The sequence below is a fragment of the Diorhabda sublineata genome, chromosome 4, assembly GCF_026230105.1.
Source record: "Diorhabda sublineata isolate icDioSubl1.1 chromosome 4, icDioSubl1.1, whole genome shotgun sequence".
In the NCBI taxonomy this organism is placed as follows: domain Eukaryota; kingdom Metazoa; phylum Arthropoda; class Insecta; order Coleoptera; family Chrysomelidae; genus Diorhabda; species Diorhabda sublineata.
In genome coordinates, this window is record NC_079477.1 from 26,418,125 (window position 1) to 26,446,109 (window position 27,985).

Here is a 27,985-nt window from a genome sequence, read left to right on the forward strand (position 1 = left end):
TATTTTCGATGTTCCTTTTTTTTCACTAATATATATGTCAAGTCATGTCAAGGCAATTTTCTTTACCAATTTTAAATTTTCTAATTATTTAGCTAACGATCCGGCGCATTCGTTACATTCGCGTTGCATTAGAAAGTTTTGTGAGGTATAGGTACTGTTCCTACAATTAACAGAAATTGACCTTTTTGTTGTTTAGGTAGTCCCTACCTGATGGAAGAATTCAAGGTCTGAGAGCAGATGTTTGACTAGTTTTATATTTTTACTGCTAACTTCATTTAGTATTCATTTACTTGTTGGAGTAACTGCACGCTTCGTCAAGTTTTAAGCATTAATTTTTTTTTATTTACAGTGAATTATTATCAGTGTGAATTATTTATAATAATAATCATTTTTATCGGAGTGAACAGTGTATATCAGCGTAATGCAGAAAATAGCGAAAAAAAGTATTTGTTCATTCTAGCTGTTGAAAACGCTTTACAGAGCGTAAGTGTTTCAGATGAAATAAGAAAACTTGAACTTTGTGAAAAAGAATCTCTTAGCCCACCCAAATTTGAGTTAAGAAGATCTTCGAATTCCTCTTTTGATTGGGACCAAAATTGTTTTATTTGCACTGAATTATTATTTGCCGAAAGAAAAGTCAAGCAATGCCAGAATATTTCTGTTGTTACTTCCCATTATACGAAGAATAAATTACTAGACCTTATCAAGAATAAAAGAGATGAATCTTCTAGGTCTCTTCTTTTGAGAATTAATTCATCGAGTGATTTGAGATCTGTAAGCGCAAAATACCATCGTACTTGTTATGCAGATATTCTAAAACAGACTAATACACCAGAAAAAAGCAATTGATCCACGAACGGTTAATACAAATGACGCAATGCACCGAATAATTGGTTATGTCGACGATCATCTCGATTGTTTTCTTTGAAAGAGCTGATGGATGTAGTAGGTGATAATCCGCCTGCTCCTAAAACTATTAAGCGTCGATTAGAGGAACACTTTGAAGAAGATCTTATCGTATCAAATTACCAAGGACTGTCTACTCTTTTTTTTTAAGAAGAAACATTATCTAAATCGATCTTTTTTAGAGTCTAATTTGCATGTCGAGGACGATATTAAAAAAATCTTCAATAATAATAATTATCCTGGTAGTGATAAAATGTTCTCAGAAACAGAATTGATGGATGTAATTCCTCAATCAATGAAGTTATTACTTCATGAAATTATAAGAAAGAACAAGAGGGAAAAAAATGTCGATAATAAACTCGACAAAAAAACAACGACAATCGCACATGCAATTATATCTGCTGTGAGACCACGTTCTTTTTTATCACCCCTTCAAATTGGCTTGAGTGTAACATTACACAGAAAATTTGACTCCAGAAAAGTCATAGACGTATGTCATGCTTTAGGTTTCTGTGCATCTTATCATGAAGCACAATTATATGAAGCTTCAGCACTTTATCAAGATTCTGCTGTACTAAATAATAATCCATTTGTCCAGTTTGTTTTTGACAATGCAGATTTGATTACCGCAATTTTGACTGGTACCTACAGAACTTTCCATAATCTTGGAGGAATTAGTATTGTAACCCCGGCAATCCTTCCCGCGATTAAAAACTATACCTTCGGAACAAAATACATAAATATCACAGATATTGTTTAAGCAAGATAATTAGTTCTGTCCCCACTTCAAGCGGTTTCTGATTTTAAAGAATATAAAAAACAAAATTAAAAAAAAACATCGAAATCAGAGCTGTTCTTGAGGACCAAAGATTGTCTGTTTTATGTATTCATTGACGTGACTAAAAGAAATTAACAAAAGAAACCTGACAGTTTACCGATAGTCATCTCTAGAACCAGTTGAAAACCTATGATTGCGATAACATTGAAGTATTAATTAGAATACACCATTTTAATTAAGTTAGAAAATAGTGCATTATGCCTACTAATTTAATGTAAAACTATTGCTTGGGCATAACACCAACATAATGATACATTTGACCTACTACGTATCATAGATTATTTTATACCAACCTTATTAAAACATATTAGTAAAAGTGGAGTTACTACTACATGAAGTAGAAGTTTTTTTAAAGACAAACTTCTGGTTATTCGAAAAAATTTGATATAGGACATCCAGGAAGACATATTAACAAAACAATCAACATAAATAAAGCTCGAGTGAGGTTTGAAGAAAATATTTCTGTTTTGAATAATGAAACTATAGCATTATGGTATATAATAATAGAATTATTCCATTAATATAGCGTAATAAATTTGCGATTAAAAAAAAAGTAGTTAGAAAATGTTGAAATTCAGTTAGGGGATAGGAAACAATAAAAAAATACCCCATCTTAAAAATATAAACAAAGTGAACTGAACACGCTATAATACAACTACCTCAACATTCACAATTACATTGCCGATGGGTGTTATCCGAATATCTCAGGGCGTTGATAACTGAAGATAATGACGTGACAACGGAGATCAAGACGGGAGTTGTTGCAGGAAATGCTTCTGGGCAGTCCAGAGAGCGCTCAAGTTTAGAGGTCAAAGCTCACCATTTACAAGATAATAATCCGTCCTGTGGTCACATACGGATGCGAGACATGGATTAAGACGACGACAAGCAGAAAGATGTTTGGCCCTGTTTGAAGAAAGGGTATTTCAATCTTTCGGGTGTGGTTTTCAATTATTTTTTACCCCCAATTGAAATTCAACATTATCTGCTACAAATCCTTCGAATGTATGCAAAAATGAACTTAAATTTCATATATGGAGGATTGCTTTTTGGTTGGTATAATAAACCATCTTTCTATCGGGACTAATATAAATATTTTGAACAAAATAATCTTTAAAGGGGTTTAACCAAAAAAAGAAATTCATCATAAACATTTCAAGCGCACTTGTCATGCCATTTGATGACAATTTTCGCTTGTGCCGATAATTAAATAGTACAAATTTGTTATAATATATAAACACAGGTATTTTGAAATATAATGACCCAAAATTACAAAAAAATATTCCTACACTGATAATATACTTATGAAATAGAAGTTCTTCCTTGGAATTCTTGATTAAAGTTGGGGTCTTTTTAAAGCAGCAACTTAAATTAAAAAAATTATACATTGAACTTAGATAATTTGATAGATTAATCATTAAAAATAAATAAACAACCGGTGTCAAGTGTATTAGATAAAATATGCTCCAGATATATCTAATCGATAACAATCAGATTATTCTCAACAATATAAAAATGAAATATACTGTTTTATTGAAATAAGGAAAAAACATTTATAATAATTTTTTTCTAATTAAAAACAAGAGGCTACCTATCAATATATGGGTGTATCCGGTATTTCACATTGTCCTATTGTTACTCTGTGCATAGCCATTTCGGATATACCGTGATAGTGTACTAGAGCTCCGCCCAGTACGAAAACGTGAAAGATCTGATGAGAATGGAACCAGATGTCACATTTTCCCGGAAACCACCTTTCTGGAACTCGAAGGGCGTAGAACATTGCACCCACGATATACAACATACCCATTAATACTAACCAACCAAGATATTTCTGACTAACGTAATTGAACCAACCTAAAACGAAAGATTAACAATACTAGATTATTGTTTAAAAATAGATATTTACCTTCAACAATTCCGTAATGAATAGCCGGTACAATTCCGCTCAATCCAAACGTCATAAATACTCCAGCACGGAAAGGTCGCCATCCAGATTCAGAAAATTTATCCCATAAACTTACCATAATACTGGTTATGCCTAAAGCACATACTACCTATAAATAAACAAGAAATATGTTAATATAAACATTAAAAAAAATTAAATTAAATATTAAAAAAAAAACAACTTACCGATAAATAAACTACTTTTGGTTTAAAATGACAGTAAAAACCGTAATACAACCACGGCACAAAAGATCCCATGATCAACAGAGCTATTCCACAATAGTCTAGCTTCGAAAACAATTTACCTACAAACTGGGAGTGACAGTTCAATGTATGGAACATGAACGACATTCCTAGACATATAATAGCTCCTGCGAAGAATGCTCCGAATACAACTTTTTCTTGAATTTCGATTTCAGTATTTGGTCTCATCAAGAAGTATATTGCTATACCTATAAAAAACGTTTTATTATATTAGTTTGAGTGAAAACAATTAGGGCGACCGATTTGAATCACTAGAGATGCTGTTGTAGAATTTGGTATTTAAAATGCCAAATGTTCACTTGGGGGCTTTAATATATAATTTTTAGGATTTAAATGATATTTTTTACAAATATGGTAGAGATCTAATTATCTGTCAATGCTAATAACCACTGTGTTTTATTTACCAATCGGAACTTTTTTGTCTAAATAAATAGGAACTGCTGATCATTTTAATTGCATTTTTGTGTTACAAGTATATTAATTATTAACTAACTATAACTCTGTTTCCATGCATATAATTTCAAAGGACTAGTACCAGTTATGAGGGTAAAAAATATAACATGCCAAATTTTTCGTGATTCTATTTTTCATATTCACTGGTAAGTTTTCCTCTTTATAGATTTCCTTCTTTTCTATGCAAATTTTGTATGATAGTTTTCATATAAATTTGAATTTCTTATTTATTTGGGGAACAGAATGGATAGAATCTGTTCTACCTACACGTTCCTTCTTCAGTAATTTCCGTCTGCGTTCCCGTTTTCTTTCTCATTGAAATTTTTTACTGCAGTTTTACAGCTGCCTGGATAGTTTCAACCACCCTAAACCACCACAAACTAATAATCTAACCAACAACTGGGAATTCAGTTGAGGGATGCAACCATCCCGGATTTCCATAGATAAGTCCCTGTCTTATCTTTAATATATGTAAATCTGAGGTGATTTTAATTTATGCTTTGATTCCACTTTTTTTTATTCATTCTAAGTCGTTAGTTAAAAAGTTGGTGGCGTCCAATTTAATATTAATTAGTCACTCTAACTGAGGCAGGGAAAGTTATAAATGATGCATAATTAAATATTTGTAATAATAAAGTGGTACAAAATTTTTTTTCTTCAATATCATTTTATACAGGGCGTCAAAGTGGAGACAGCTAAAATAATAGACTCTCACTGCACTGAAGTAATATCAAATTTAGTAAATATGAAACAAAAAAATCGAAAAGCTTTTCATAGAGGAAGGTAATTTATATCGTAATTTACCACCTTTGATTGAGAAAATTGAAAAAAAAAAAATAAAATTAAAACGGCAGTTGTTAAAAAAATGTAAATTTAACGGCTTTTTAATTTTTTTTACAATTTTTTGATAACTTCAATAAATTTTACATTTCCTAGTTTTATGAAAGTAAAGGATTCAAAAAATTTTAAAAAAATGAATGTTTTGAAAATTATTACCTTTACACAAGTGTATTTTTAGAAATAATTTGATGATAAAGACAGATTGTTATGTGGACTAAAGGATTCATTCGTATAACTTACCTATGAACGCCACACAGCCTAGCAAATGCGTCCATATATTAGCAGTTTCGGTATGTAGTCTGAAAATGCTTTTAAAACATGCTCGGAAACTGGGTAATGGCGGTCTGTGACCAAAAATGAGGAAGTCGTTATCCTGCAACCAAGCGGGTAAGTTTCTAAAATGACAAACTGACCATCCCGCTTGTATCATTTTACGAACGACATGTTCGGCTTGAGAGGCGGCATTATGAGCGAGCGCCGTGATGTCCAGCTCATCACCTGATTGAAAAAGAACATAAACAATTATTTAAATACATTTTTTCAACAATAATATCGAAAAATTTGAAATTCAATGCCTGGCTAACTTGTTGCAATCCATTCGATATTTTTATTAACTAAATTGTTCATAATTAAATAATTTAAAAAAAAAAAACGATTCATAGTATCTACGGTAAGTAGACAATTTTAAAATAGTCATGGATTCACAAGAAGTACCCCAAAAATATTTATAGAAAGTTTAGCTTTAGCTTTACTACTGGAATTTGAAAATATTTTGACACATTAAAAATATGGTAAATTTGGAAGGATTGTGGAAAAATATTTTGAATAAAAATTTATGGATTACAATTCTGATATCCAACAGAAATTAATGATTGAATTGAAGGATAATCTTTGGTAATTTTATAATAATACATTCCATATTTGACCTTGTCATTTAAAAAAATACAGAAATAAAAAATTGAACTGGAAAACGTCTAAAAATAAAGCACTGCTTTAATAATCAACATTTTCAAAACGAAATTTTGACCGTTTTACACCTGTGGGTCACAAGGGATACTGATTAACTATTTTCATGATCAATTACTTTTCATATTGATGAAAACAACGGGCTTAGTGATCTTTTAATCAGATTAAAGTCACCATTTGTTGTTTTTTAATGTTAATCAATATTTATTTAGCTATATTGCCAGGAAACAAGTCAAAATATGTTTTTGAAATATTTAATTTTGAAGAGAAGTTATATATCTTACTTTATTACTGCATCTCATATGTTTGAATCAAATGTATAATCGAGTTCAAATTAATAACATACTAATAACACCAATATGATCTGTTAAACATATAATTAAGTGATACAAAGTGTCTTGATTTTTCTTACATTAATGTGACTATGAAGGACCATAAATGTCCCTTGCCTACCAGAATTTATAGTTTTCACTGTATTCGATAAAATTTAGTATTCAAGCTAGGTTGTACACTGACCACTCCTAATGGGGACCATTGGTATATGTTAATTATATAGTTAAGTGGTTCCAAGTGTCCCTCGGACACCAATAACATATCAAATTACTTACTTTTATTTTATATTGATATGACTCTATAAGACCATTTTTATAATTAATTATTGCTTTTGTATAAAGAAGATTTAGTATTTACGGCTTGTAAACAGAATTTATATACGGAATTTATAGTTTTCATCGTATATGATAAAATTTAGAACTAAAACTAGGTTGTACACTGACCACTTCTAATGGGAATTTTTGGGATCTTTTAATTATATAGTTAAGTGATTCCAAGTGTTCCTTGGACACTTGAAGTTCCATTAACATCCACTATTTTTTGCTTGATAAATAGTTTTTTTCAAAGTAATGAATTGAGTCATTTAACTCACAGTAGAACTAAAATGTAATTATCTTCAAAATTAGTTAGAAATATTATATGACCTTTAACACCAACAAAAAAATTGTATTCAACGTTCAATGGATAATTCTATGCTAGACAATGTACGGTTATTGCTGGGTTCATATAGTTGAACATTTTTTTACTAATTTTTTTTAATATGTCAAAATAGGCATTATATGGTTACCAAACTACATAAGAAAATAATGATAAGAACTTTTTTTGCCATGCTATTGATGCGGATAATCGGTTTAGATAATACTCCTATAGTGCTAATAAGGATTGGGAGAAACGCTAAACATACTGAACCTATATTTAAATCTAATATCATGAAAGAGATGTGGTTTGTCCTTCTCCAATAGCTAAACGAAATAGAAGCAGACATATACAGGGTAGTTTATCCTCAATGAGACAGATATATACCAAATATGAGAAGATATATTATTTTCAATGAAATACCCTGTATTTTATTGTAAAATTAAAAACTAGATAATATAATGTCAGTTTACCTATTTTTAAAATTTTTTAGAAGAAACATACCTATTTAAATTAATTATTTTTAACTATATAATTTTCTAAAAACTTTATATGTTATAAACTTTTCTTGGAACAATCAAAATTTTTAATTTTTTACTATTAGGTTCTGTCCCGTAAAGCGTGAAGCACCCTGTATATTAGATATATTTTCATTCACTATGTTGTTTCGCGTTTTTACTACGAGCACTAGCTATATAGGAGCATTAGATATATAGGGTAATCAAAGGGAAAAAAGTGATTGTTAAAAAGGTTTTCTCCAATACTTGGAAAAATACCTACAACAAATATTTACCCATAGCTTCCGCATTTAATAGCAGTACTTCTGAAACAATAGAAAAACCCAGTCAATACAAGATTAAGTTCGAATTTTATAGACAGTAATTTATTCTAAAATCACACTTGTAGCATCTACAAACTGGTGGAAATAATTTTGACATATTACCTAAACGCAATCTTTAAAATCAGTCAGTAAAAAACATCTCATCTTAGAATGATTATTCCAGAAATATTTGTTAGAGATATAGAAACTGAATGAAACTTGTCTTGAATAAATGTTGAAAATTGTAGTTACAGACATCTGCTGCTGCATCTTATGATACGGATTTTTTTTAGAATTGAACAATACTGAATACATTGTTGACTAACACTCACAATAACATTGTCTGAAGCTTGTTTTGATAACTTATTGTCGTCAAGGATCGAAGGTAATGAAATTCTATTGATTGGGTTCAGTATGAAAAACACGGTTTCAGAAATTATAACTTGTCGGAATTTTAATTTTAAATTGTTATTACAGATTTGTAATGAGGAAAAAAGAAGATCAATAATCAAAAATCAATTTTAGAAGATATTTGTATAAATATCATTAGATAGATAGATTAGACAGTTTTGAAGAATTTCTATTATTTAAATATCTAATAAACGTATTAGGTACAAAAAACACATTTTAGTTAGGCCATTTTTAATTAAATTTGAGATCACGACAAATATATCGAATAAAAATTCATATGAAATAATTTTGAAGTATTATTAAAAACTTTGTAGGGTTGATTAGGTTATTCTTCTTTTTCGCCTAAATTGTCCTTTGTTTATATAATTATGCAATAACTGTCAAATTTTCGGCGTTACAATGATAAAAACTAAACATTACAAAACTTTTCACACAAATTTTGAAACTTTTTAAAATAAATTCGTCAATTTCCTTCATTTTCATATAATATATAATGTAAAATATGGTGTGGTTTTCGAAGATAGTTCCTATATAATCATAAAGGCAAAGCACAAGTTATGTGGAAAAGAAGAAAAAATTAGCCAAACCAATATCTTCGTGTTTTGAAACTTTATTAAGGATCATTGTTAAAAAAGAAATTGTGATAAGAACGCTGAAGGTAACTACTAAAAATATGATATGAGAAAATGAGCAAAAATAAAAATAAAATAGTTGACAATATAGTTATAACATAAATACGTTTAGGTTTCAAGTACCCATGACTGTTTGAAAATTGTCTTGATTTCAAAGTGTTTATATATAATTTGAAGTGTAAATTGGGAAAAATCCTTACTTCAAGTGTTAATTTGAGGAAATTCTCATAATTATTAAATATTTTTCCATTTTTAAGAACTCTCAATAAAATTATTGATTTAAATAACAAAATATATATCAAACATATAGTCTTAATAACAAATTTTATACTTGTGTATAGTTTTATTGGAGAAATGTTAATTTTATAATAAAAAAGTAATAAAAAAAATTGAAATGCCGTTAATGAAAATGAAAAATATAAAATTGATACACTACCTGAAGAAGAACACAAGCAAAACGATGAAAAAAATAAAAATACTAGAAAATATCTACACTACACGTTACCTGTACCTAAGACTGCAGCTTTTAATACGTCACTCATCTCGGTATCCAAAATATTTTCATCCTCAGGAGTGGACGGTAAAGGACATCCAACGCAGTCCTCCTCCACCTGTATCATAAATAAATATAACTGTATGGTAATATGGTTTCCGATTAAAAAATATACATATACGAGGTTTGGACTTAAGTTTTGAGATATGGCAACACTGATGTGAATATGACAAATCTGACATTGCCATCATAAAGTTTGACATTAGTCCGATGATTGCCTACGTCTTTAGACATGGATTAAACTAACAGCAGTATGACGATCAACTCGCTTCACGACTTTTGGTGATTAAGTACTATCTCTAGCCACCATGTTTCGCTGGTTTTCCGAATTCAATCGGAGTCGCACTTCGCTACAGGATGAATTTCATAAAAGTCGTTCAAAATCGGTTGTTGTCTTAGAAAACATCGATCCTGTGCTTAAACTGATATTACACGATTGTCATGTGACATACCGTGAAATTGAGGCATACTTGGGCATTAGTTCCAATCGAATACATTCAATGTTGCATGAAAATTTAACCGTCAAAAAGATTTGTACCGCCATAATTTGACAAGCGGTCAAAAAAGCTCGTGTCGATTGGTGCAAAGAAATGCTCAAAAAACTCAATCGCGATGCCTCAAAAGATGTCTATAAGATAAGATTATGACAGTGAAGTATGCTCTATTCCACGCTTTCACACGTTCTCTTATTTCAATCGAGTTATCATTATTTTATTTTTATTATACATCTGCCTATTTCGAAAGCCTCCGGGGGAGTTCTTCTGTTCCTTGACATAACCATGTTTTGGACTCGTTAATGGTAAGCCCCGTTCTACAGGATTCCTCCTCCAGCTGCTCAAAGCTTTCCTTCAGTTCACGCTCCCTTCGACTGAGTATATTAATGTCATCAGCGTAGGCCAGGTAGTGCACCGTTCTGTTGATCAGAGTTCCTACTCTATTAACTTCTATATTTCTGATGACTCTTTCTTTTATCAGGTTGAAGAGGGTACACAAAAGGGCGTTTCCTTGCCTCGTCCTATTCGGTATCAGCTAACGTCATCCGCACCAGGCGAATAAGTTTCGTAGACATGCCAAAAAGACGCAGGGTGCTGTAGAGGTAAAATTGATAAACACTGTCATAAGCTTGTTTGTAATCCATAAAGAGGTGGTGTATGGAAATATTGTGCTCTTAGCAATTTTCCAACAGGCAGTTGTTGATCTCCCTCTCCTGGTAATCTCCCGGGTCTATTTCGGAGAATTATTCCAGTTTCTTTACAACGACTTTAGCCAGTATCTTATAATTTTGTGAATGGAATGACAAAAACTTAACGAACGGTATTTTTTCAACATAAGTGTTATAAGGGTGCGGAATTAGCAACTCTAACCTCATTTATTATCAAATTTTTTTCTGAGATTTAGTTTTCTAAAATAAAAATTTCTTATTAGCTTTTTTTTCTAGAATCAATGGATTCGTATCAGAAATATTATTCTCATTCTCATTCTATTATTCTCATATAAAACATTATTCAATGTCGTTTGGCGCTCTTTCTAAAAAAACTTTCTCATAACTTGCTATATATAACCTTGTCAATGATAATTATTCTGCAATATTTCTTAAAACAAGAGAAATTGATTTCACGGTTACTTTGAAACTTAAATTATTAAAGGACACTCGACATTATTTCCATTTGGATAGATACGGTTGTCTTTCAAGGATTCAATAGTTTCTAAAAGTTCACTATTTTTTTTGGTAACAATTGAAAAGAACCGCACATTTTTTTCTTGTAAAGGAAATTACTGGCTTTCCATGTTATTAAAGTTGTAACATTAGATGCCTTTGATATTGTAATATGGAATTAGCCACCATTTACAAATTCCAATTACATATGTCATCAACTAACGAAATAAATAAATAAATTTACCTCAAAATATTAACAAATAATAGATATTCAAATTTCTAAAATAACATTGATAAGTTGTCATTCAAGAGATATATGGCAGTTGAATGATCAAAACATGTAGATAATATTTTGAAAAACTGAACGATAACAAGATACATAATTCTAAAATATTTTTAATTGGAAATTTAGAAATTTTAATTCTGAAAAAGTATCTCCAATTAGATAACCATACATCAAACTTCTTATCAGTTATAGATATTATTTTTTTAAAACATTCAATGTATTCTGGGGTGATAATTGTAAACACACTGTCTTATAATATCTTTAAGGTCTCAACTATCTCACACAATTTCAATTTACGATTAGATATAACCAATTTGTGGAATTTTTTGATGTTTTTGGAGTAACCAGCTCAATTGGACGACCAGAACGTTCACTATTATCTGTACGATCACCAATGATGGTTCGTTTCAATGGAGCAGAGTTCGGATAACACTTTTGGAACCATTTCTGAGCTTGTACAGTATTTTTTTTTTTCACCAATGAGTAATGATAAAACACGGGAAAATGTTTTTGATCAATTTTTTTGGAAAATAAAAAAGTAGCTTCACTTAAATGGTTGTCACTTTTTTCTGACTAATCGAAATGTCATGAAATTTTACACGTAGTTGGTACTTCATAAACGTCATATGGATTTGACAATTGCAGCTCCATATAAGTATCAGCCACACGACTTATTAAGTTATGTAATAAAATAAGAAAGTTTCAGATATAACAGAAAGCGGTAGGAGTTTATAACTATTTTAAATCAACTAAATATATGTCAAAATTTACATGTTGATTATATCAAGTTCTTCTATAACGTTTTATGTATATTTTTGAGGTTTTAAGATAATTTCCGAACCTATAACCAATAATACCTTCTTAAGTGCGCCAAAATGATAATTTTGCTATAAAAAAGAGAAAGCTGACATAACACGTGCTGTGATTCGCTTAAGAATATCACAAATATGTACTTATTTTATATTTTATTGAAAGGAAAGACCAAATGTTGACATTTTGCAGATTTATGTGTAATAAAAGAATCCTTTCTTTCCTCTACAACTATATTCCAATAATAAAATAACCCCAAATAAGCGTTCCACTCTTTTTATAATATTCAATTTACCATAAACTGTTAACTGTATTGTAAAAAGCGCTATAATTAAAAACCTATGCGTTATACAAAAAAAAGTTTCAAATAAAAAAGATGGCAAAAATTATTATCTATACAAATGATTTCCACTATTTTTGTCTTACGATACGTGGATCGCGTGATATCCGATAAAAAGTGTTTTAAGAGACACCCCTGAACATTAGATAACAATAGTTAATTATCATTAACAACAATAAAATTAATTTTATATTGTCGTGTGTGCTCCGCAAACAAATTAACCGAAAACTTTTAAACAAGTTGTAGTTTAAGGTGTCGACCTTGAGATTGGATCCTACAAACACGTGGCGAGACGTAAAACATGTTTATTATTTAACTTCTATACAATAAAAATATTTTCACTTTAGAAAGTTGCTTTTGAAACTTCTATAAATTCGCTGTTTATTAGATTGTAAAAGGAGCAAATGTAATATGAGGAAATGAATTTGCAAGTCAAAAGTTCTTAGAAAATATTTGGAAGCTGAGAATTTACAAAATGATGAAATGGCACTAGGATTAAATGTGATAATAAAAAACCAAAAAATAATCGTTATTGCCGTGTCAAAACTAATTATAATTGACCACGTTTAACTACGAATTAAAAAGTTACTTTATCAAATAAATTCAAAGTCGTTAAAAAAATAATTGGTGTTATTATTATGTCAGTTTTTTTTATAAACTGAAAACAAACTTAATAGGAAAACATTATAAATACAGAAACCATTATGCATATAATATTCAAAGAATTATATACGAGGTCCCATAAGAAATATATATATATATATATATATATATATATATATATATATATATATATATATATATATATATATATATATATATATATATATATGAGTGAGTGAGTGAGCAAACAAAATTTCAAATATTTATTCCAAATGTATTCATAACACGGAATTGCTATTAACGTCATTAAAATCATTACTGTCAAACAGAGAAGAGAAAGAGAATTTACACTGCAGGATTTAATTACAAATATTTATATATAATTTGCTAAATTCCATGTAGCTTTGAATCCCAATCAATTCTTCTAGCTAATTTCCAAAAATGTAAATAGAACTTATTAATCTATAACATCATTTTTGTAAAGGATACAAATAATTGAGTTTGTTTTTTAGCGTAAACTTGTTAATTCAAACAGAAAACAACAAAATACACTTTAGGGTTTACACAAGATGCTTACTTTGAAAGCACATGACTGAACAAAATGTCAAAGTTAAAATGTATTGATAAGCAAAATCTTTATCTTAATACTGCCGACATTATTAATTATTGACATAAATGAACTTACAATAGTATTGTAAAATTTATTGCATTCATTTTGAATATCTTATAATTCAAATATTGACAACCCACTTTTTAATTTGTATTTAGGCAACATTTAATTAAATCGTTTGTTAAAATTAGCAAAAACTCGAAGTTCAATTTCAGATTAATCCTTCTATTATTATTGAAATGATATTTTATGATATGAGACAATTGGAAAACTAACATTTTATTACTTGGGTGTTTTCTAGAATAAAAATTACAATAAAAAATATTAATCTGATTTTTTATAGGATCATTAAATATTAGATTATGAATTCAATCTTTTTGACATACAATAAATTCTAATTAAATATGTATTTTTTTATTGAAATAGAAAACTAAACAATTCATTTCAAAAGTAAAGAATACACAAGTAAATTTGCCTTCATTTTGAACAAAAATCACTTAAAAATACATCTTAATTAATTAATGACATAATCAATAAAAGTGCGAACTATTCAGTTCACGGAATCAATTGAAGAAGTAAATATTCCACTAATTAATGCACAATTAGTAATTAGTAAACTTTTCCATAATATCAGAATGTAAAAATTGTTTTGTTTGTTAATTTGGAAGCCCAATTTTAATAAAATACAATCCTTTTTTATATATGACTTTATAAAATGAATATTGAACAAATAAATTATTTTACTTACCAAAGAATTAACATCCTCCTCTAAAAGATCCTTTATTTCGGAAGCAATTGATTCCGACTCAAGATCCCATCCTATTAATTTCCTCTTCCTAATTCCAATATCTAAATCTTGTATATCTTTAATAGAATCTTCAGCATCACTGTAGTGCGACATTATATTTCCTTATGATGCGCTACAGTGTATACACTAAAAAGAAGATAATTATTTTGCGTTTACTACTTAAGGTGTCAATGGTTTATTATCTATATGTTGTACCGATACGCGATTCGTTATTAAACTGTGCTATTAATGTTCCAATGCAAATCATAACAGTAAAATCATTATCATCTGTCCACGATAAAAAATGGATCATTATTCTATAACAAGTAATTAACACGTAAAATTATAAATTGTATAATTAGAAGTTATTCATATAATGGATAAATATAAAACAAATATACCTGAATTTTCAATTTATTAATTATTTACTTCACATAAAATTTCGCGTTAACAGATATCGTGAAAAAGTTATTCAAGACCTGTAAACAGCTGTCATTGCTTTTTGAGAGCTTTTTTTCGAGTTGTCCTAAATTAAATAGTTTTCAATCAATAAACAATGACGTCATTCTTTGTCAAATATCAATTATAAAAACTAAAAATTGACTACCTCTAATATCAAGGTCCTCTTTAAAAAAATGACTACTTGACACCCACATATGTAATTTAGATTTGTAGGTTATTTATTTGTTGATATTTATGTCATTTTCTAATTAAAGTATTTAAATAGAAAGCATAAAAATAAAACAACTATTGATGGAAGAAACCGATGTGAAAATTTGTAGATTATGTCTTACAATTAATTCAAACTTAGGTCACTATATGCTAGTTGGAGAAGTTTCAAATATGTTGGATTTATTTTTACCAAAGGTTGAAGATAATATTTTGTTTATTAATTTTAATCATAAAAAAAACTGTTTTTTAGAGCCAGTTTATCGTTTCCGAACCAAGTATTTGTGGTAACTGCGTTTCCAAGCTGGAAATAGGTTATAAGTTTAAATTAAACTGTATAAACAATGAGAAAAAGATTCAAACCTACATAAATAGCTTTAAAAATGATTTTCATTTAGAAAGAAGCAAACTTGAGATTATATGTTGTCTTTGTTTTAATAATTATAATAGATTTAATAAATTATGTGTACTTGCTAAATGTTTAAAGGCGTATCTTCCAGAACTCGTAAGTTTAAATAACATTAATTATATACTTTTAAAATTATTTTTGTTGGTATTTCAGGATTTACAAAAAAATAGTGATGCGGTTGTGTGTAATAGTTGTACTAAAGTAGTTCATTCCACATACAATTTTATTAATTTGTATTTGGAAGTTGAGAGAAAGCTAAATCAATATATGTCAGCTGAAAATCTTAAAGATATCCATTTGGATAAAATGTTAAAATTCTTAAAGATAACAAAAATTAGTGATGCTAAGGAATCATATAAAAATGAAATCATGCGGGAGGTATCAGAATTAGATAAACATGGAGATTGTGATTCTAGGATTAGTACTTTAAAGACTGAAATTGTATACAAGAACACTCATCAAATTGAAACCCATTATTTCCAACAAGGTGAAACTGGTGCTCTTTTAAATGAAAATGTTGTGGTACCTTTTGAACCGCATTATTTAGAAGCATTAAATCAACCTGTCAACATAAATCAACGTGTCAATGAAGACGGATCTGTTAATTTGACAATTAATGACATTTCTTCAAAGAAATTCAATTGTAAATACTGTAGTTACATTGCTTCAACAAAAAACGAATTGAATTATCATTATTTTGATCATAAAAACATGCCAAAAATGTATAGTTGCAAATTTTGCTCTTTTGTTACAAAATATAGGAATGTTATTGATAATCACAATATAACTCATTTAAAAGAAGATGAGATTGTTTGGTACAACTGTGATATGTGCACTTACCGAGCGAAAATACAAGGAAATTTAGAAAAGCACAAACTCACTCATAACAAACATAATGAAGAACTGAAAAAGTAAGTCTATTCAATTTGATGGCTTAATTATAATATTTCTCTGAAATGATATAATATCCCCATGTATAGGTAATAGCCCCAATTAGGGAGCAGAATTTTATTTTCAATTAACATGAAATGCATAACTTACTGCAATTTAGTATTTTGTAAAGATCGTTGGAAAAGTATAGTGTACAACACATGTGGAAACAAAATATTTCATATTTGTGTGAAAGCAGTCCCAGATTTCTCATTAAGCCCGAACCAATGAGCGCAAGTTCCTAGGGGGCGCACTGCCGAGAGAAAATGATACATATAAAAATATTTTGGAACAAAAATAAATAGCCAAAATTTAACATCAGGTTAGCAAAGCACTCTGATTTTGAAGTCCATTGAAATAAATAATGGTCATTCGAGCCGGATTTTCGAGGAAGTTGCAATTTTGATACAAGTTACCGTACTGCAGAGATTAGACAAAACTCGTTGGGAAACTACGAAATTTGGAATTCCATCACAATGGCTATTTTCTTATGTAAAAACCAAGAGGATATATCCTATTACACTTGAGTAGTTTAAATGGTGCCTTCCGGGTGGAGATATTGATCTTGAATTTATGTAGGTTGTAATGTTCGATAAAGACGTGCTTTGGTAGCTGATTCCACAGGCTTGCACTTTTCCAAAGAAAGGAGTCCTGATAAATTGACGTTTTGGCCTGTCGAGTAGGTCTTGTAGATACTGCTCTAAGTGGGATTATGTTGGATAGCTCAGAAGAGCATTTGCTGTGGTAGTTTCGGTAAAACTACTAAAAGTTAGGTCAGACATCTTTCTTCTACGCTCCAAGATGTCCAAGTTGCTTGGGAGCCGAGCTCCAAATGTGCCAGCAATACTTGAAAGATGTAGAAGGATTAGAAGCTTTATGGCTCTAAAGAGGGCTCAAAGTTATAGTGAAGCTGCCTAAGCTAATTTGGCCATGTGACTATGTTATGACATATTACTCTCGACACCCAACAGACGCCCAAATTCAAGTAAATTCCTCAGAAACGTAATTATTTGCTATAATTTTTAGAAAAAGGTCTTTAAGAAAGTAACTAGGGACGGAAAATATTGGGCTTAGGGGCGGCAAAATTTTAAATCCGGCCCTGTGCGAGAGGATTATTAATCACTTGTATCAAATATCTTATTCCTGCACCAGTTGCTCAATGTACTATAATGCCTATTTGTTATTAATTTAGTTTGATTATAATGCACATTAATTTTTTTTATTGGTTTTTACATGTTAGATATAAATGTGAGGAATGCCCTTATAAAACAATGTGGAAAAGAGATCTTGAGCGCCATGTAGTAAAACACAATCAAATAGCTTTTTCTTGTGAACACTGCGTCTTCTCAACTAAACATCAACGATATTTGAAACAACACATCATAAGAATACATGGTACCAGAGATAATTCTTCAGGAGAAACTTATTATTGCGCCAACTGTAGTTATAGTACAAAGAATAAACGATGTTTGATTCCACACATGATAACTCATAGAAAAGTTGAGGACGTGGTATGGTACAAATGCCAATTTTGTAAATATAAATCCATATGGAAGAGGAGTTTGAGGGTACACGAGGTTATTCACCTCAAGGTTAGTTCATGTAAGTGGAAATAGTAAAAAAAAATGAAGTTTTTTATATGTTTTTCAGAAGTTCAAGTGTAATCAGTGTGATTTTGAAACTACGTTAAAAAGATTCTTAAAAGAGCATTTAAGAGGCCATTTACCGATTACCTTATACAGTTGTGAGACATGCGATTTTACCACATATGTGAAGCAAACAATGAACAATCATAATAATAAACATAAAAAACCCGAAGAATTACAAACATACTATTGTAAGCATTGTAAATATCAATCAAAGAGGCTGCAAGATTTGAAACAGCACGCCATTATTCACAAAGATAATCCAGAATGGTTGAAATGCAGTACTTGTTCCTATAGAACAATTTGTAAAAAGAGATTGAAGAACCATCAGAAACTAATGCACGGGGAATCCAGTCAAATTAAGATGGTGAGTTAAATTCAATTCCAATCTTGTACCATAGATTATTATTAAGGACTTCTTGGATACACAGAGCTGATGGAGGTTTGGTCAACACAAGTAAATATGATTTCCTGTTACTTAATTTTTGCCTATATGAGAACAAGAATATTCTAAGGCCTTGTATCTGAAGCCCTAAAATATTCTATTCTCTTTTTTTCTATAACAATGTTAACATATAGACAAAGGGGAGAAAAGAATAACTTATCTAGCTTTGTAACAATGTGAATATGATTAAATTTAATTCAAAAGATGAGGAGGTAATATTCAAAACCTCATAAGTGGCCAAATAGAAATTTATAATTACTGCTAAATGTAATTTATAAATATTACAACCCTAAAAAATGAGAAATATGTGCTCGGAATTGATGTGGGTTTGAATGAAATTCTTATTAATAATAAATAAATTATTATTAATTAGACTTACATAATAACAAAATGCAGATAGAATAGTTTATTTTAACATCAAAAAGATTTGATACAAATTTTAAAACATTAAATTTAGTTTAAAAATTTTTTTAACTTTGGAAGTTGAAAATTCAATCGAACATACACTTGTGAGCAAAAAAATCTCTTTTTTTGATTTTAGCATCTCAAAGCCGTCAGCCTAAGCTTTATAATGAGTGGTCTATGTTGTTATTGAGTTAAATTTTGGTAAAGAAAAAATATGAAACGAGAAGGAAAATTGAATAATTAAAAAGGATTATAATTAACAATCTGCATACTCTTTGATTTCCTGGACCTTGGGAATTGGTAGTGTGGAACTTCTTATGTTTCACTCTAGGATGAGGAATGAGTCTACTTACTTTTTGGTCGGATAGACTTAAGCTGGTAGTTTGAAACCTCTGATGGAACACTCCAGGATGATGAACAAGTCTACTTACTCTTTGGTCGTTTAGGTCTAAGAAATTGGTAGTGCGGAACCTCTGATGCTTCACTTCAGGATTATGAATGAGTCTAAGATGAAATTTTTGGAACTGTTGGTGATATTCATACTGAACAATTTACCTTCAGTCTCTGAAGACGATTACTTAGTTATCGAAACGCGCGTCAGACAGTGGAATTGTGAGTGTTGGTGTAGTGGTAGTGTAAACAGTGTGTTCAGTATGAATGAATGTACTTTTTGGTCGCCAAGGCATAAGCAGTTGGTACTGTGGGATCTCAGACCCTGATTGAGTCTACTTATTTTTTGATCTTGTAAATGTTTACTAGAAGAAAGATATAGGATTTTTCTTAAGTTAAGGGTATTTTTTGGACTCACTTTAGCACACTGGAGTACCTTTGTATTGTGTTCGCACAGGCTACTCGTTATACGTTATACTCAAATGGGGTATAATATCTCAAGTTTTTGGCAATTTTATGTTTGGTAAGCTTTATGCATTTCTTTTTACTTTCTTTTGATCTACTTTTCACTAATACACCACTTTCACAATCCCCATATTTTTGTATAAGAAAACACTAGCCAACCAATTCCCGCACTGAAACACAGCAGAACATAACCTACAAACTGGTGAAGTTACAAACAATAACAACATTGACAGGTTGCGTGACCAGCGGGACCTTTTTCTATTGGGTCATTAGACATGTGAGTTTGCCATCTGCTGCTGGGAGGTTAACTTGACGACGCAAAAAAACCAGTTGATATTTTGGTCTCTACAAATGAATTTATAATATTTATTGACAGCAATTATTTAAGAATCAGATTTCTTTCCTCCAATTTGGCACTGAAATCTATCATTGTATTTAAACGGCCCAGGTCAAAAGGGTTAAACTTGTTTAGAGATTATTTTCGAATTGTCCCCCTTTTCAATCGAATTGTCTCCCTTTTCAATCGAATTGCCCCAATCTGGGGAAACACGGTCTAACAATTTCTAGCAGTTCAAGTAGGTTAGCTCATTTTTAAGTAAGAAGAATTGATTTTGCGACGAATTGGGGATGTTTGGGCACTTATATGGACAGTGTGTGTCTAAGAGAGTCGTTAATTTATGCTTGTACTAATCTGATTCTTTTATTAGTTTCAGTGTTCGTTATGTCCTTTTACAACAAAATACAAAACAAGTTTCATGAACCATCAGTTGTGTTTGCATAAAGAAAAAGATGAATCGAATCTTATCAAATGCCCCAAATGCTATTATAAATGCTATAGGAAAGAATTATTCACCAGACATCTACTAGTACACAAAAAATTGTCTGACGAAGAAATGTTCCGATGCTATCACTGTGATTATAAAACCAAGTATAAGAGAGCGTTGGTTAAGCACATTAAAGGCCATCAAAATCTAAATGCAAATGAAGATCCAATTCTGCAATGTAGTAAATGTGATTTTAGTACAAAATGGCGACAATCTCTGAAACAACATATGCTGAAACATCCTGCAGATGTGGAAGAGGTTAAAATGGAAATAGATGTTGCAGAAACTGAAATTGTGTGGGGACCCAATGATGAATGTTTTTCATCTGATATAAAAGAAAATGTATCTAGTTGAATGTACATGTGATTTGTAGTTGAAATCAATTTGTGATTGGAAACACTTTAATTCGGTTATAGATTTCTTTATTTTTTTGTTAATTCGATATATATTCATGATAAGTTGAAATTGTTACTATAAAGAAACTGGATGTTGTCATGTTTTTTCATCTGTTTATTCTTCGTTTTTTTTATTTTAATGTAGTTTATTCTCCAAAAAAATGTATTTTTATGTTTACGACCATAGTTTCAAAAATATCTTTATTGTTTTAAATCTATCGATCATTAATATTGTATGTAAGTTATTATAGAGAGTTTCCTGAGTTTTATTCAGATATAAAAAAGCACACTTGAATTTCATACTTTATCTGAAAGTTAAATCTGTCTTTGTGTCGATTTATTTAAAATTTCCTAGTATAATCAATCTAGAAATTGGGAGACTGTTAGCGTTTCTGTGAGTCCTTGCTAATGATTATACAATTTGAACTTTTTACCACATGTACAACTACAACTTTTCACTAAACTATCCCTGGATCAGCTGATGAAAGGGTTTACTGCACTAAAAATGATCAATTATTGTTTATTTGGACTAGAAATTTAGAAATACTAGCGTAGTTGTGAGACCTTGCAAATGAAAGCACTATTTGAAATTTTTACCTATGGCCTTCGCTTAAACTATTCCTGGAACAGCTGCTGGTAAGTTTTACTGAATTGAAAGTTGACAATTATTGTTTATTCAGGCTAGAAGTTGAGAAACTGTTATCGTTGCTGCGAGTCCTTGCAAATGAAAGCACAATTTGAACTTCTTATCTTATGGAAATCTATGACCCCCACAAATTATCCCTGAAACAGTTACCGATAGGATTTACTGAACAGAAAGTTATCAATTATTTTTTATTAAGGCTACAAATTGATAAATTTTAGAGTTGCTATGAGTCTTTGCCAATTAAAACAAAATTTGAACTTTGTACCTTGTCTACAACCATGACTTTTGACTAACTGAAACTGAACTGAAACAGCTGCTGAAAGGGTTTACTGAACTAAAAGTGATCAATTATCATTTATTTAGGCAACAAATTGAGAAAATGTTAGACAGCTGTGTGTCCTTGCCAATGAAAGCAAAAATTTTAATTGCCACAGCGTATACAACTTTAACTTTCCACTTAACTAATCCTGGTACACCTGCTGCTTGATTATTTAGGCTAGAAATTGAGAAACTCTTAGGTTGCTGAGAGTGACATCATATACAATTATAAATTTTCATTAAACTATCATTGAAACAACTACAGAAAGGGTTTACTCAACTAAAAATTATCAATTATTGTTTATTTAGACTAGACATTGAGAAACTTTTAGGTTGCATTGAGACCTAACCAATGACAGCACAATTTTAACTTTGACATCATATACAACTATAACTTTTCACTAAACTAACCCTGGAACAGCTGCTGAAAGGGTTTACTGAACTTCCCCAGCTGTTCTCTCCAATATTTTTTAGAGGTAGCCGACTAAAGTTATTTGAGCTTCCTCGTCCTCCCCTTTAAACTTTGGCTCGTTTTTATTTGCGTTTATTCATAATTGCCACTTTTTTGCTACATTATTGAATACACACTTGAATTTTTGCACGATTACACGTAAATAAACAATTTCCGCTCTCAGCAAATCGCCGATTTGTATGACGAGAACCAAGTCTCGCCACGCAATGGTAGGATTCCAATGGCCCAGTAATTTTTAGTTATTATAACATACGGTAAGTTAAGGTTCGATTCAAAACGTTCCACATGAATGATATTTAACTCATCTTAGTTTTATTGGGTTCTACGAAAATAAAATAAATTTCTAATTTCTAACTTTAATGTTTATTGTTTAAAAAATCAAATTTTATTTTTAATATTCTTATATTTTATTTTAAGAATATCATTCTCTCTATTATTTCGCAGAAGAAGACAATTTAATCGCAATTTTTGTGTACTAATTTTATTAATATGGCAACGCCGCAATAGCAAATTTCCCTCCTGTTTCGTCAGGCGTCGTAGCTCAAGAACCACAAAACTATACTCCTGTCACATGAGTTAATTGTAAGAAGTTGGGGTAGTAAAAAAATTTTTTTAAATAACAACAATATATTTAAAGACAATGTTATAGGTACACTTTTTTTTCGCATGTTTGCTGTATTTTACATAATCTATTTCCTAATTATATAAATACCTATATAAATAAAAATCTCCAATTTTAAAATCATTTTACCTGTCAATATCACTAAAAAGTAGTATATACTGCAACTAATGCGGAATTAATTATTTATTATACAAGTTTTATAAGACAATATTTTGTTTCACGCGTTTTCTAAATCTCGCGAAATATTTGCTTGTAAAATACCAGACAGATGGGCTAACCAGTACAAGATCACCAACAATATTAACTCGATCACAATACTAGAAGAAGAGCAGCAAGGATTCAGATCAGGAAGATCATGCGTGGACGCAGTATTTATTCTCCGACAACTAGTTGAGAATATAACAAACTAGCTTTCCTATGCTTCATGGACCTCACAGAAGCATTTGACCGTATTAGAGTGGACATTGTACAATAGAAATATACCTATGAGTAAACAAACAAAACCCATACCAGTCAATATCGTTAACAGTCGCTCAGTTCCATAATATTAAACATAATAATGGATGAAATCATAAGGAAGGTGCAGCTAGGCAAAGGTTACGGAATGGGTGACACAGAAATCAAAATCCTGTGCTACGCCGATGACGCCATGATATGTGCCGAAAATGAAGTTGATCTTCAAGGATTATTAGAAGTACTTTGGAATTGACATAACCAGTTAGGAAGACGTAGAAGACGAGGGAAGAGGACAAGTAGTATGGCGGAACAAACACCAAAAACAACAAACAAAGTGACAATCAGGCTTATAATGACCTATGCATCAGAAACAAAACCAGAATCATTAAAAACGAAACAACTCTTGGAGACCACAGAAATATATAACACTGTTATACATAGAAAGAAGCGTAAAAAATGGAACAAACATATAAGTAGATTGAGAGATGCTAAACTGGTAAAAACAGTAAGGGGTAAATCTCCAATTGGAAAACGGAGTAGAGGTCGACCACGAAATAGGAGGAGTGATAATCTGGAGTCAGGATGAGGAAAGATGTCGAAGAAGGAACAGGTCTATTATGAAGGGAAGAAGAAGAAGAAGCGTTTTTTTTTTGAACACGACGTGTGCAGGTATAAAGCAACGAGTGCTACAAAATTTTCTTATAAAACAAGTCTAATACAAATTATTTCTCTATTTTACTCCCATTTTCTATTTTGAATTAAAAAGTTGTTTAAATATTATACTTAACCCCGTTTTTAAAGTAGGAGGACTGATTTGAATTTATGTTGGCAATTCTGTAGATTCCTGATTAATCAAATCGCAGCCGGTTTTACATAGCACTGTTGACATATATTATGATTGACAGTTGTATAAATTGTAAACAAATAATCATTTTGTTTTTCGTTGTGTTCTTCTTATAGTTTTATTAAAATATAAAGACAGTTCTTGTCAGGACTAATTTGAAAATGTACTCATAATATTCCAAGTATTAGTAGGCATCATTCGCCTCCCTCCCCCCCAAAAGTAATTTTAGCCATTTATCATTTACAGAAAAGATGATTTGTTTAAACAAATCTCAGATGATGAACCAGATAAAAAAGAAAATTGTGGTAACTATAATTGGTTGGTAATACTGATAAACTCTATAAACAATTGATCACACGTCAAATATAAAAAGATTCAAAGTTTTTCTTAAAAATATAAGAAAATAGGTGAAGAACGAAGTGGATAATTCAATTACACACCTCCATAATTACTAGAAGAGGCCATAAATAATTCGCTCTCAAAAAAGTCGCCGTTATTGCACCCTGATATTAGTATACGTTCACCAGAAGCCACTTCAAGGGCACTAACAAGATTTTCAACTGTGATGAGACGGGAATCGCGGTGAATCCCAAAACTTACTCTAATATATTAGCGGCAAATTGCTGATATCACATCAAGAGTTTGAACTGGGGCTGCCACCTGGAGGAAAGGCTGAAGTGAGTGAAACTGGTTAGGTTTAGGTAACATCAGAATTACTTTTAGCCTGATTCAAAAAGTGCTCTATCCTCTGATCTCACCATATTCAACTCTGTACGTTGCTTTACTGAGACCAATTAGCGTTTACAATGAGGAGGAAGTTCGGATGGACGAGATCTAATTCTCGAAAAATGGTGATATTATTTCAAATTTCTAGTTTAGTTAGAGCTGCATTTATTCGAGCATCTACGACGCAGAGCGGTTCAAATGGCTTCAAGAAAACAGAAATTTTTACTCCTGATAATACTGTTTTTACTGATGACGATTTTCGCACTGCGGCTACAACAGACATTGAGTTAATTGATCAAGATCAAGCTGATGATAAAAAATTCCATAAGGAAATTATTGAAGAAGTTTATTCAAAAGTGACGAGAGATGGATTGTTCAATCTACTACAATGGTCTTGTATGACAGATGTAGTAGTAAAAAGCACATCATATTCAACAGTGTCTTCAAAAATGTTGTGCCTGTTCCGAAAATTGAATAGAACAAGCAAAGAATGTCCAAAAAAAACAGCAATTGTCCATGAGTTAGAAAAAGTTGAAGAAAATCATTAAAGAGGCCAAGAAAGTGGAACGTGCTAAAAAGAAAAATATATTTAGATAATGAAAAGAACGTATTGAAAGGAATATAAAGAATAGAGAAAAAAAAAAGAGTTGCGTTGGAATTTCTGAAACCGTTGGCGAATACACTGTTTACACCACTACATCAGTCTCTGAAGACGATGACGAAACTAAAAAGTTTACCTTCAGTCTCTGAAGACGATAACTTGGTTATTGAAACGCGCGTCAGACTGTGTTATTGTGAGTGGTGGTGTAAACGGTGTATTCAGTAAAAAAGAGTCGTCAAAATAAAAAATATATATTTGTATTTAAAAAATAATCTGATTCTTCAGATTAAGATAATGAAGAGGATGTAATATATTGTCTGAAATTCTATTCTAAATCAACTGAAGGATGAATATCTGGTTCAGCATGTCACAATTGGTGCTGACGTTGATAGTGATGACGGTGAGGCCGTTTTTGTGTGCCTCCTAACTTAACTAAGGAGAAATAGTTGAAAAGTTGATTTTGCTATTATTTCCAATTAATTGGTAATTTTTTGTAACCATGGTTAACTCAATTATAGATTATTTTCTTCAATCGAAGTACCTAGATTTGAAATTTTATATTTAAAAAACGAGTTTAAAGCTAGCCGTCTCGTTCCGCCCCGCATTCCCCCAAGAAAAACGTTTGCATATTGTGTTATAGGTACAAAATAGAAAAATAGGATATTCAATACTTGTCTGATAATAATCTGTGTCCTCTCGTGTTGCACACTATACTTTTCTGATTACCTACATAAAATATTTGACAAAGATAAAACAATCAACTAGTCATGTATCAAAAATTATTCGCTTACATTTTTCAAAACAATTTTCTAACTACCTAGTCTCATCATCTACATAACCTCTATTGTTGATACCATTAGTAATTTCTCCTGAATTATAAACTGTAGTTTCCTTATAATTTATGTTAGGCCAACTGGAATCTCTATTTAAATCTCTCAAAACTACCAAATATTTTTTATGAGACCTGTGAATGCTTCTGAATTTCGGTACAATAATTTTTCCCAATAAACATTCTACTAAAACGTCCTCGAAAATAATACTAACGACGAAATTAACAGCGGCTATAACTATCATAGCAACAGCCCCTTCAATGGGAGTATCTTCAAGGTCCATAATGTCTCTAACCCAGTCGAAAGGTATCAAAGTCATCCAAACGCAAACTGCACATGTTACGATCAACGATAAAGTAAAAGGTATGTTCGTATATAAAGGTCTTCTATAAGGACTTCCTTTTGAAAATACGAAGCACATTGTAATATATTGGAACATAGATACGGTGAAAACCGCGTAATTTTCATACGATGTATAATCTTGAACTGAAGACTTGACGTAAACGAAAGCAGTGAACCAACTATAAGTTTGAATCCAATAATAAGCGAAAATTTGAAAAACTGCGCATAATATTAAATAACAAGCTATAGAACTAATAGGAATAAATCCTACCAACGAGTTTTCCGGCGCCGATTTATATAAAACTTTATTAGCTTTCGTCATACCGAAGAGAGAAGCGAAATTTAATATGAGGAATATGTCGATGTAAAGGAACTCGAAAGCTGTCAAATTAGCGTCTATGTTATATAATATCATAACCGATGTGAATTCTATCAGACTGTAGCATAACATAACTTTAAATATTCCGAAGGATGTTACAAGTGCTGCTCGTCCTTCTTTGATCACTTTCGGTACGCACGAGATGTTTTGAATTTTTGAAGTGAACGGTGACGCTACGCTGGATTCCGCTTCTGATAAGGAGATTCCTACGTGAGCTGCTTTGAGTGCACCGCAGTCGTTGGCACCGTCTCCGCACATCGCTGGAAAAAAAATTTTCAGTAAGAATCTAAAAGATTTGTGGAAATTAATTGATGAGTCATTTTGTCATTTTTAGTACGTTATGAAATCTTTTCACTCGAAGAAAAAATATATACATATGAATATGTTCTCGATATAGAGGAATTTTAATTTATCAAAATAAGATGTAGTTTTGTTCTCACAAGTTTTTTTGAATGAATAGTTATTTGTATGCCAAGGAC

At 30.7% G+C, this 27,985-nt stretch overlaps 3 protein-coding genes across 13 annotated transcripts in view; 1 reads left to right on the forward strand and 2 right to left on the reverse strand.

Moving 5' to 3' along the window:
- Nucleotides 1-1,185: 1,185 nt before the first annotated feature.
- LOC130442555 (adiponectin receptor protein-like) lies at nucleotides 1,186-15,202 on the reverse strand. 10 transcript variants are annotated; one of them, XM_056776761.1, is made up of 9 exons: nucleotides 15,094-15,198; nucleotides 14,654-14,839; nucleotides 9,558-9,657; nucleotides 7,977-8,006; nucleotides 5,489-5,746; nucleotides 3,878-4,143; nucleotides 3,654-3,801; nucleotides 3,336-3,601; nucleotides 1,186-3,109 (listed from the first exon to the last, which is right to left on the reverse strand). In XM_056776761.1, the coding sequence occupies exons 2-8, from the start codon at nucleotides 14,804-14,806 to the stop codon at nucleotides 3,339-3,341; spliced, it is 1,218 nt and encodes a 405-aa protein (XP_056632739.1). In that variant the 5' UTR covers nucleotides 14,807-14,839; nucleotides 15,094-15,198; the 3' UTR covers nucleotides 1,186-3,109; nucleotides 3,336-3,338. The 10 variants fall into 10 exon arrangements, with proteins under 10 accessions (XP_056632739.1, XP_056632741.1, XP_056632742.1 ...); XM_056776763.1 differs by lacking the exon at nucleotides 7,977-8,006 and having other exon boundaries at nucleotides 9,552-9,657; nucleotides 15,094-15,202; XM_056776764.1 differs by lacking the exon at nucleotides 7,977-8,006.
- A 131-nt stretch (nucleotides 15,203-15,333) lies between these two features.
- Nucleotides 15,334-21,590, forward strand: LOC130443135 (zinc finger protein 11-like). The gene is made up of 6 exons (XM_056777618.1): nucleotides 15,334-15,559; nucleotides 15,615-15,866; nucleotides 15,924-16,681; nucleotides 17,941-18,292; nucleotides 18,351-18,713; nucleotides 20,759-21,590. Exons 1-6 carry the CDS (start codon nucleotides 15,446-15,448, stop codon nucleotides 21,227-21,229), a joined length of 2,310 nt encoding a protein of 769 aa, XP_056633596.1. The 5' UTR covers nucleotides 15,334-15,445; the 3' UTR covers nucleotides 21,230-21,590.
- A 1,723-nt stretch (nucleotides 21,591-23,313) lies between these two features.
- Nucleotides 23,314-27,985, reverse strand: part of LOC130443025 (polyamine-transporting ATPase 13A3-like) — a 48,798-nt gene continuing 44,126 nt past the window's right edge. For both annotated transcript variants that reach the window (XM_056777468.1, XM_056777469.1), the window contains exon 16: nucleotides 23,314-27,766. In XM_056777468.1, the coding sequence (XP_056633446.1) occupies nucleotides 26,769-27,766 (998 nt within the window). In that variant the 3' untranslated portion in view covers nucleotides 23,314-26,768. The remainder of the gene's footprint in view (nucleotides 27,767-27,985) is intronic.

Excerpts from the sequence above, each read along its gene's own strand:
- LOC130442555 (XM_056776756.1), bottom strand. The coding sequence starts at position 14,806 with ATGTCGCACTACAGTGATGCTGAAGATTCTATTAAAGATATACAAGAT. Across the intron at positions 5,747-7,976 it reads ATTAAATGCGGAAGCTATGG|GTGATGAGCTGGACATCACG; the intron begins GTAAATATTTGT and ends TTTTTCAATCAG. Across the intron at positions 3,802-3,877 it reads CAAAAGTAGTTTATTTATCG|GTAGTATGTGCTTTAGGCAT; the intron begins GTAAGTTGTTTT and ends GTTTATTTATAG.
- LOC130443135 (XM_056777618.1), top strand. The coding sequence starts at position 15,446 with ATGGAAGAAACCGATGTGAAAATTTGTAGATTATGTCTTACAATTAAT. Across the intron at positions 16,682-17,940 it reads CATAATGAAGAACTGAAAAA|ATATAAATGTGAGGAATGCC; the intron begins GTAAGTCTATTC and ends TTTACATGTTAG. Across the intron at positions 18,714-20,758 it reads AATCCAGTCAAATTAAGATG|TTTCAGTGTTCGTTATGTCC; the intron begins GTGAGTTAAATT and ends TTCTTTTATTAG.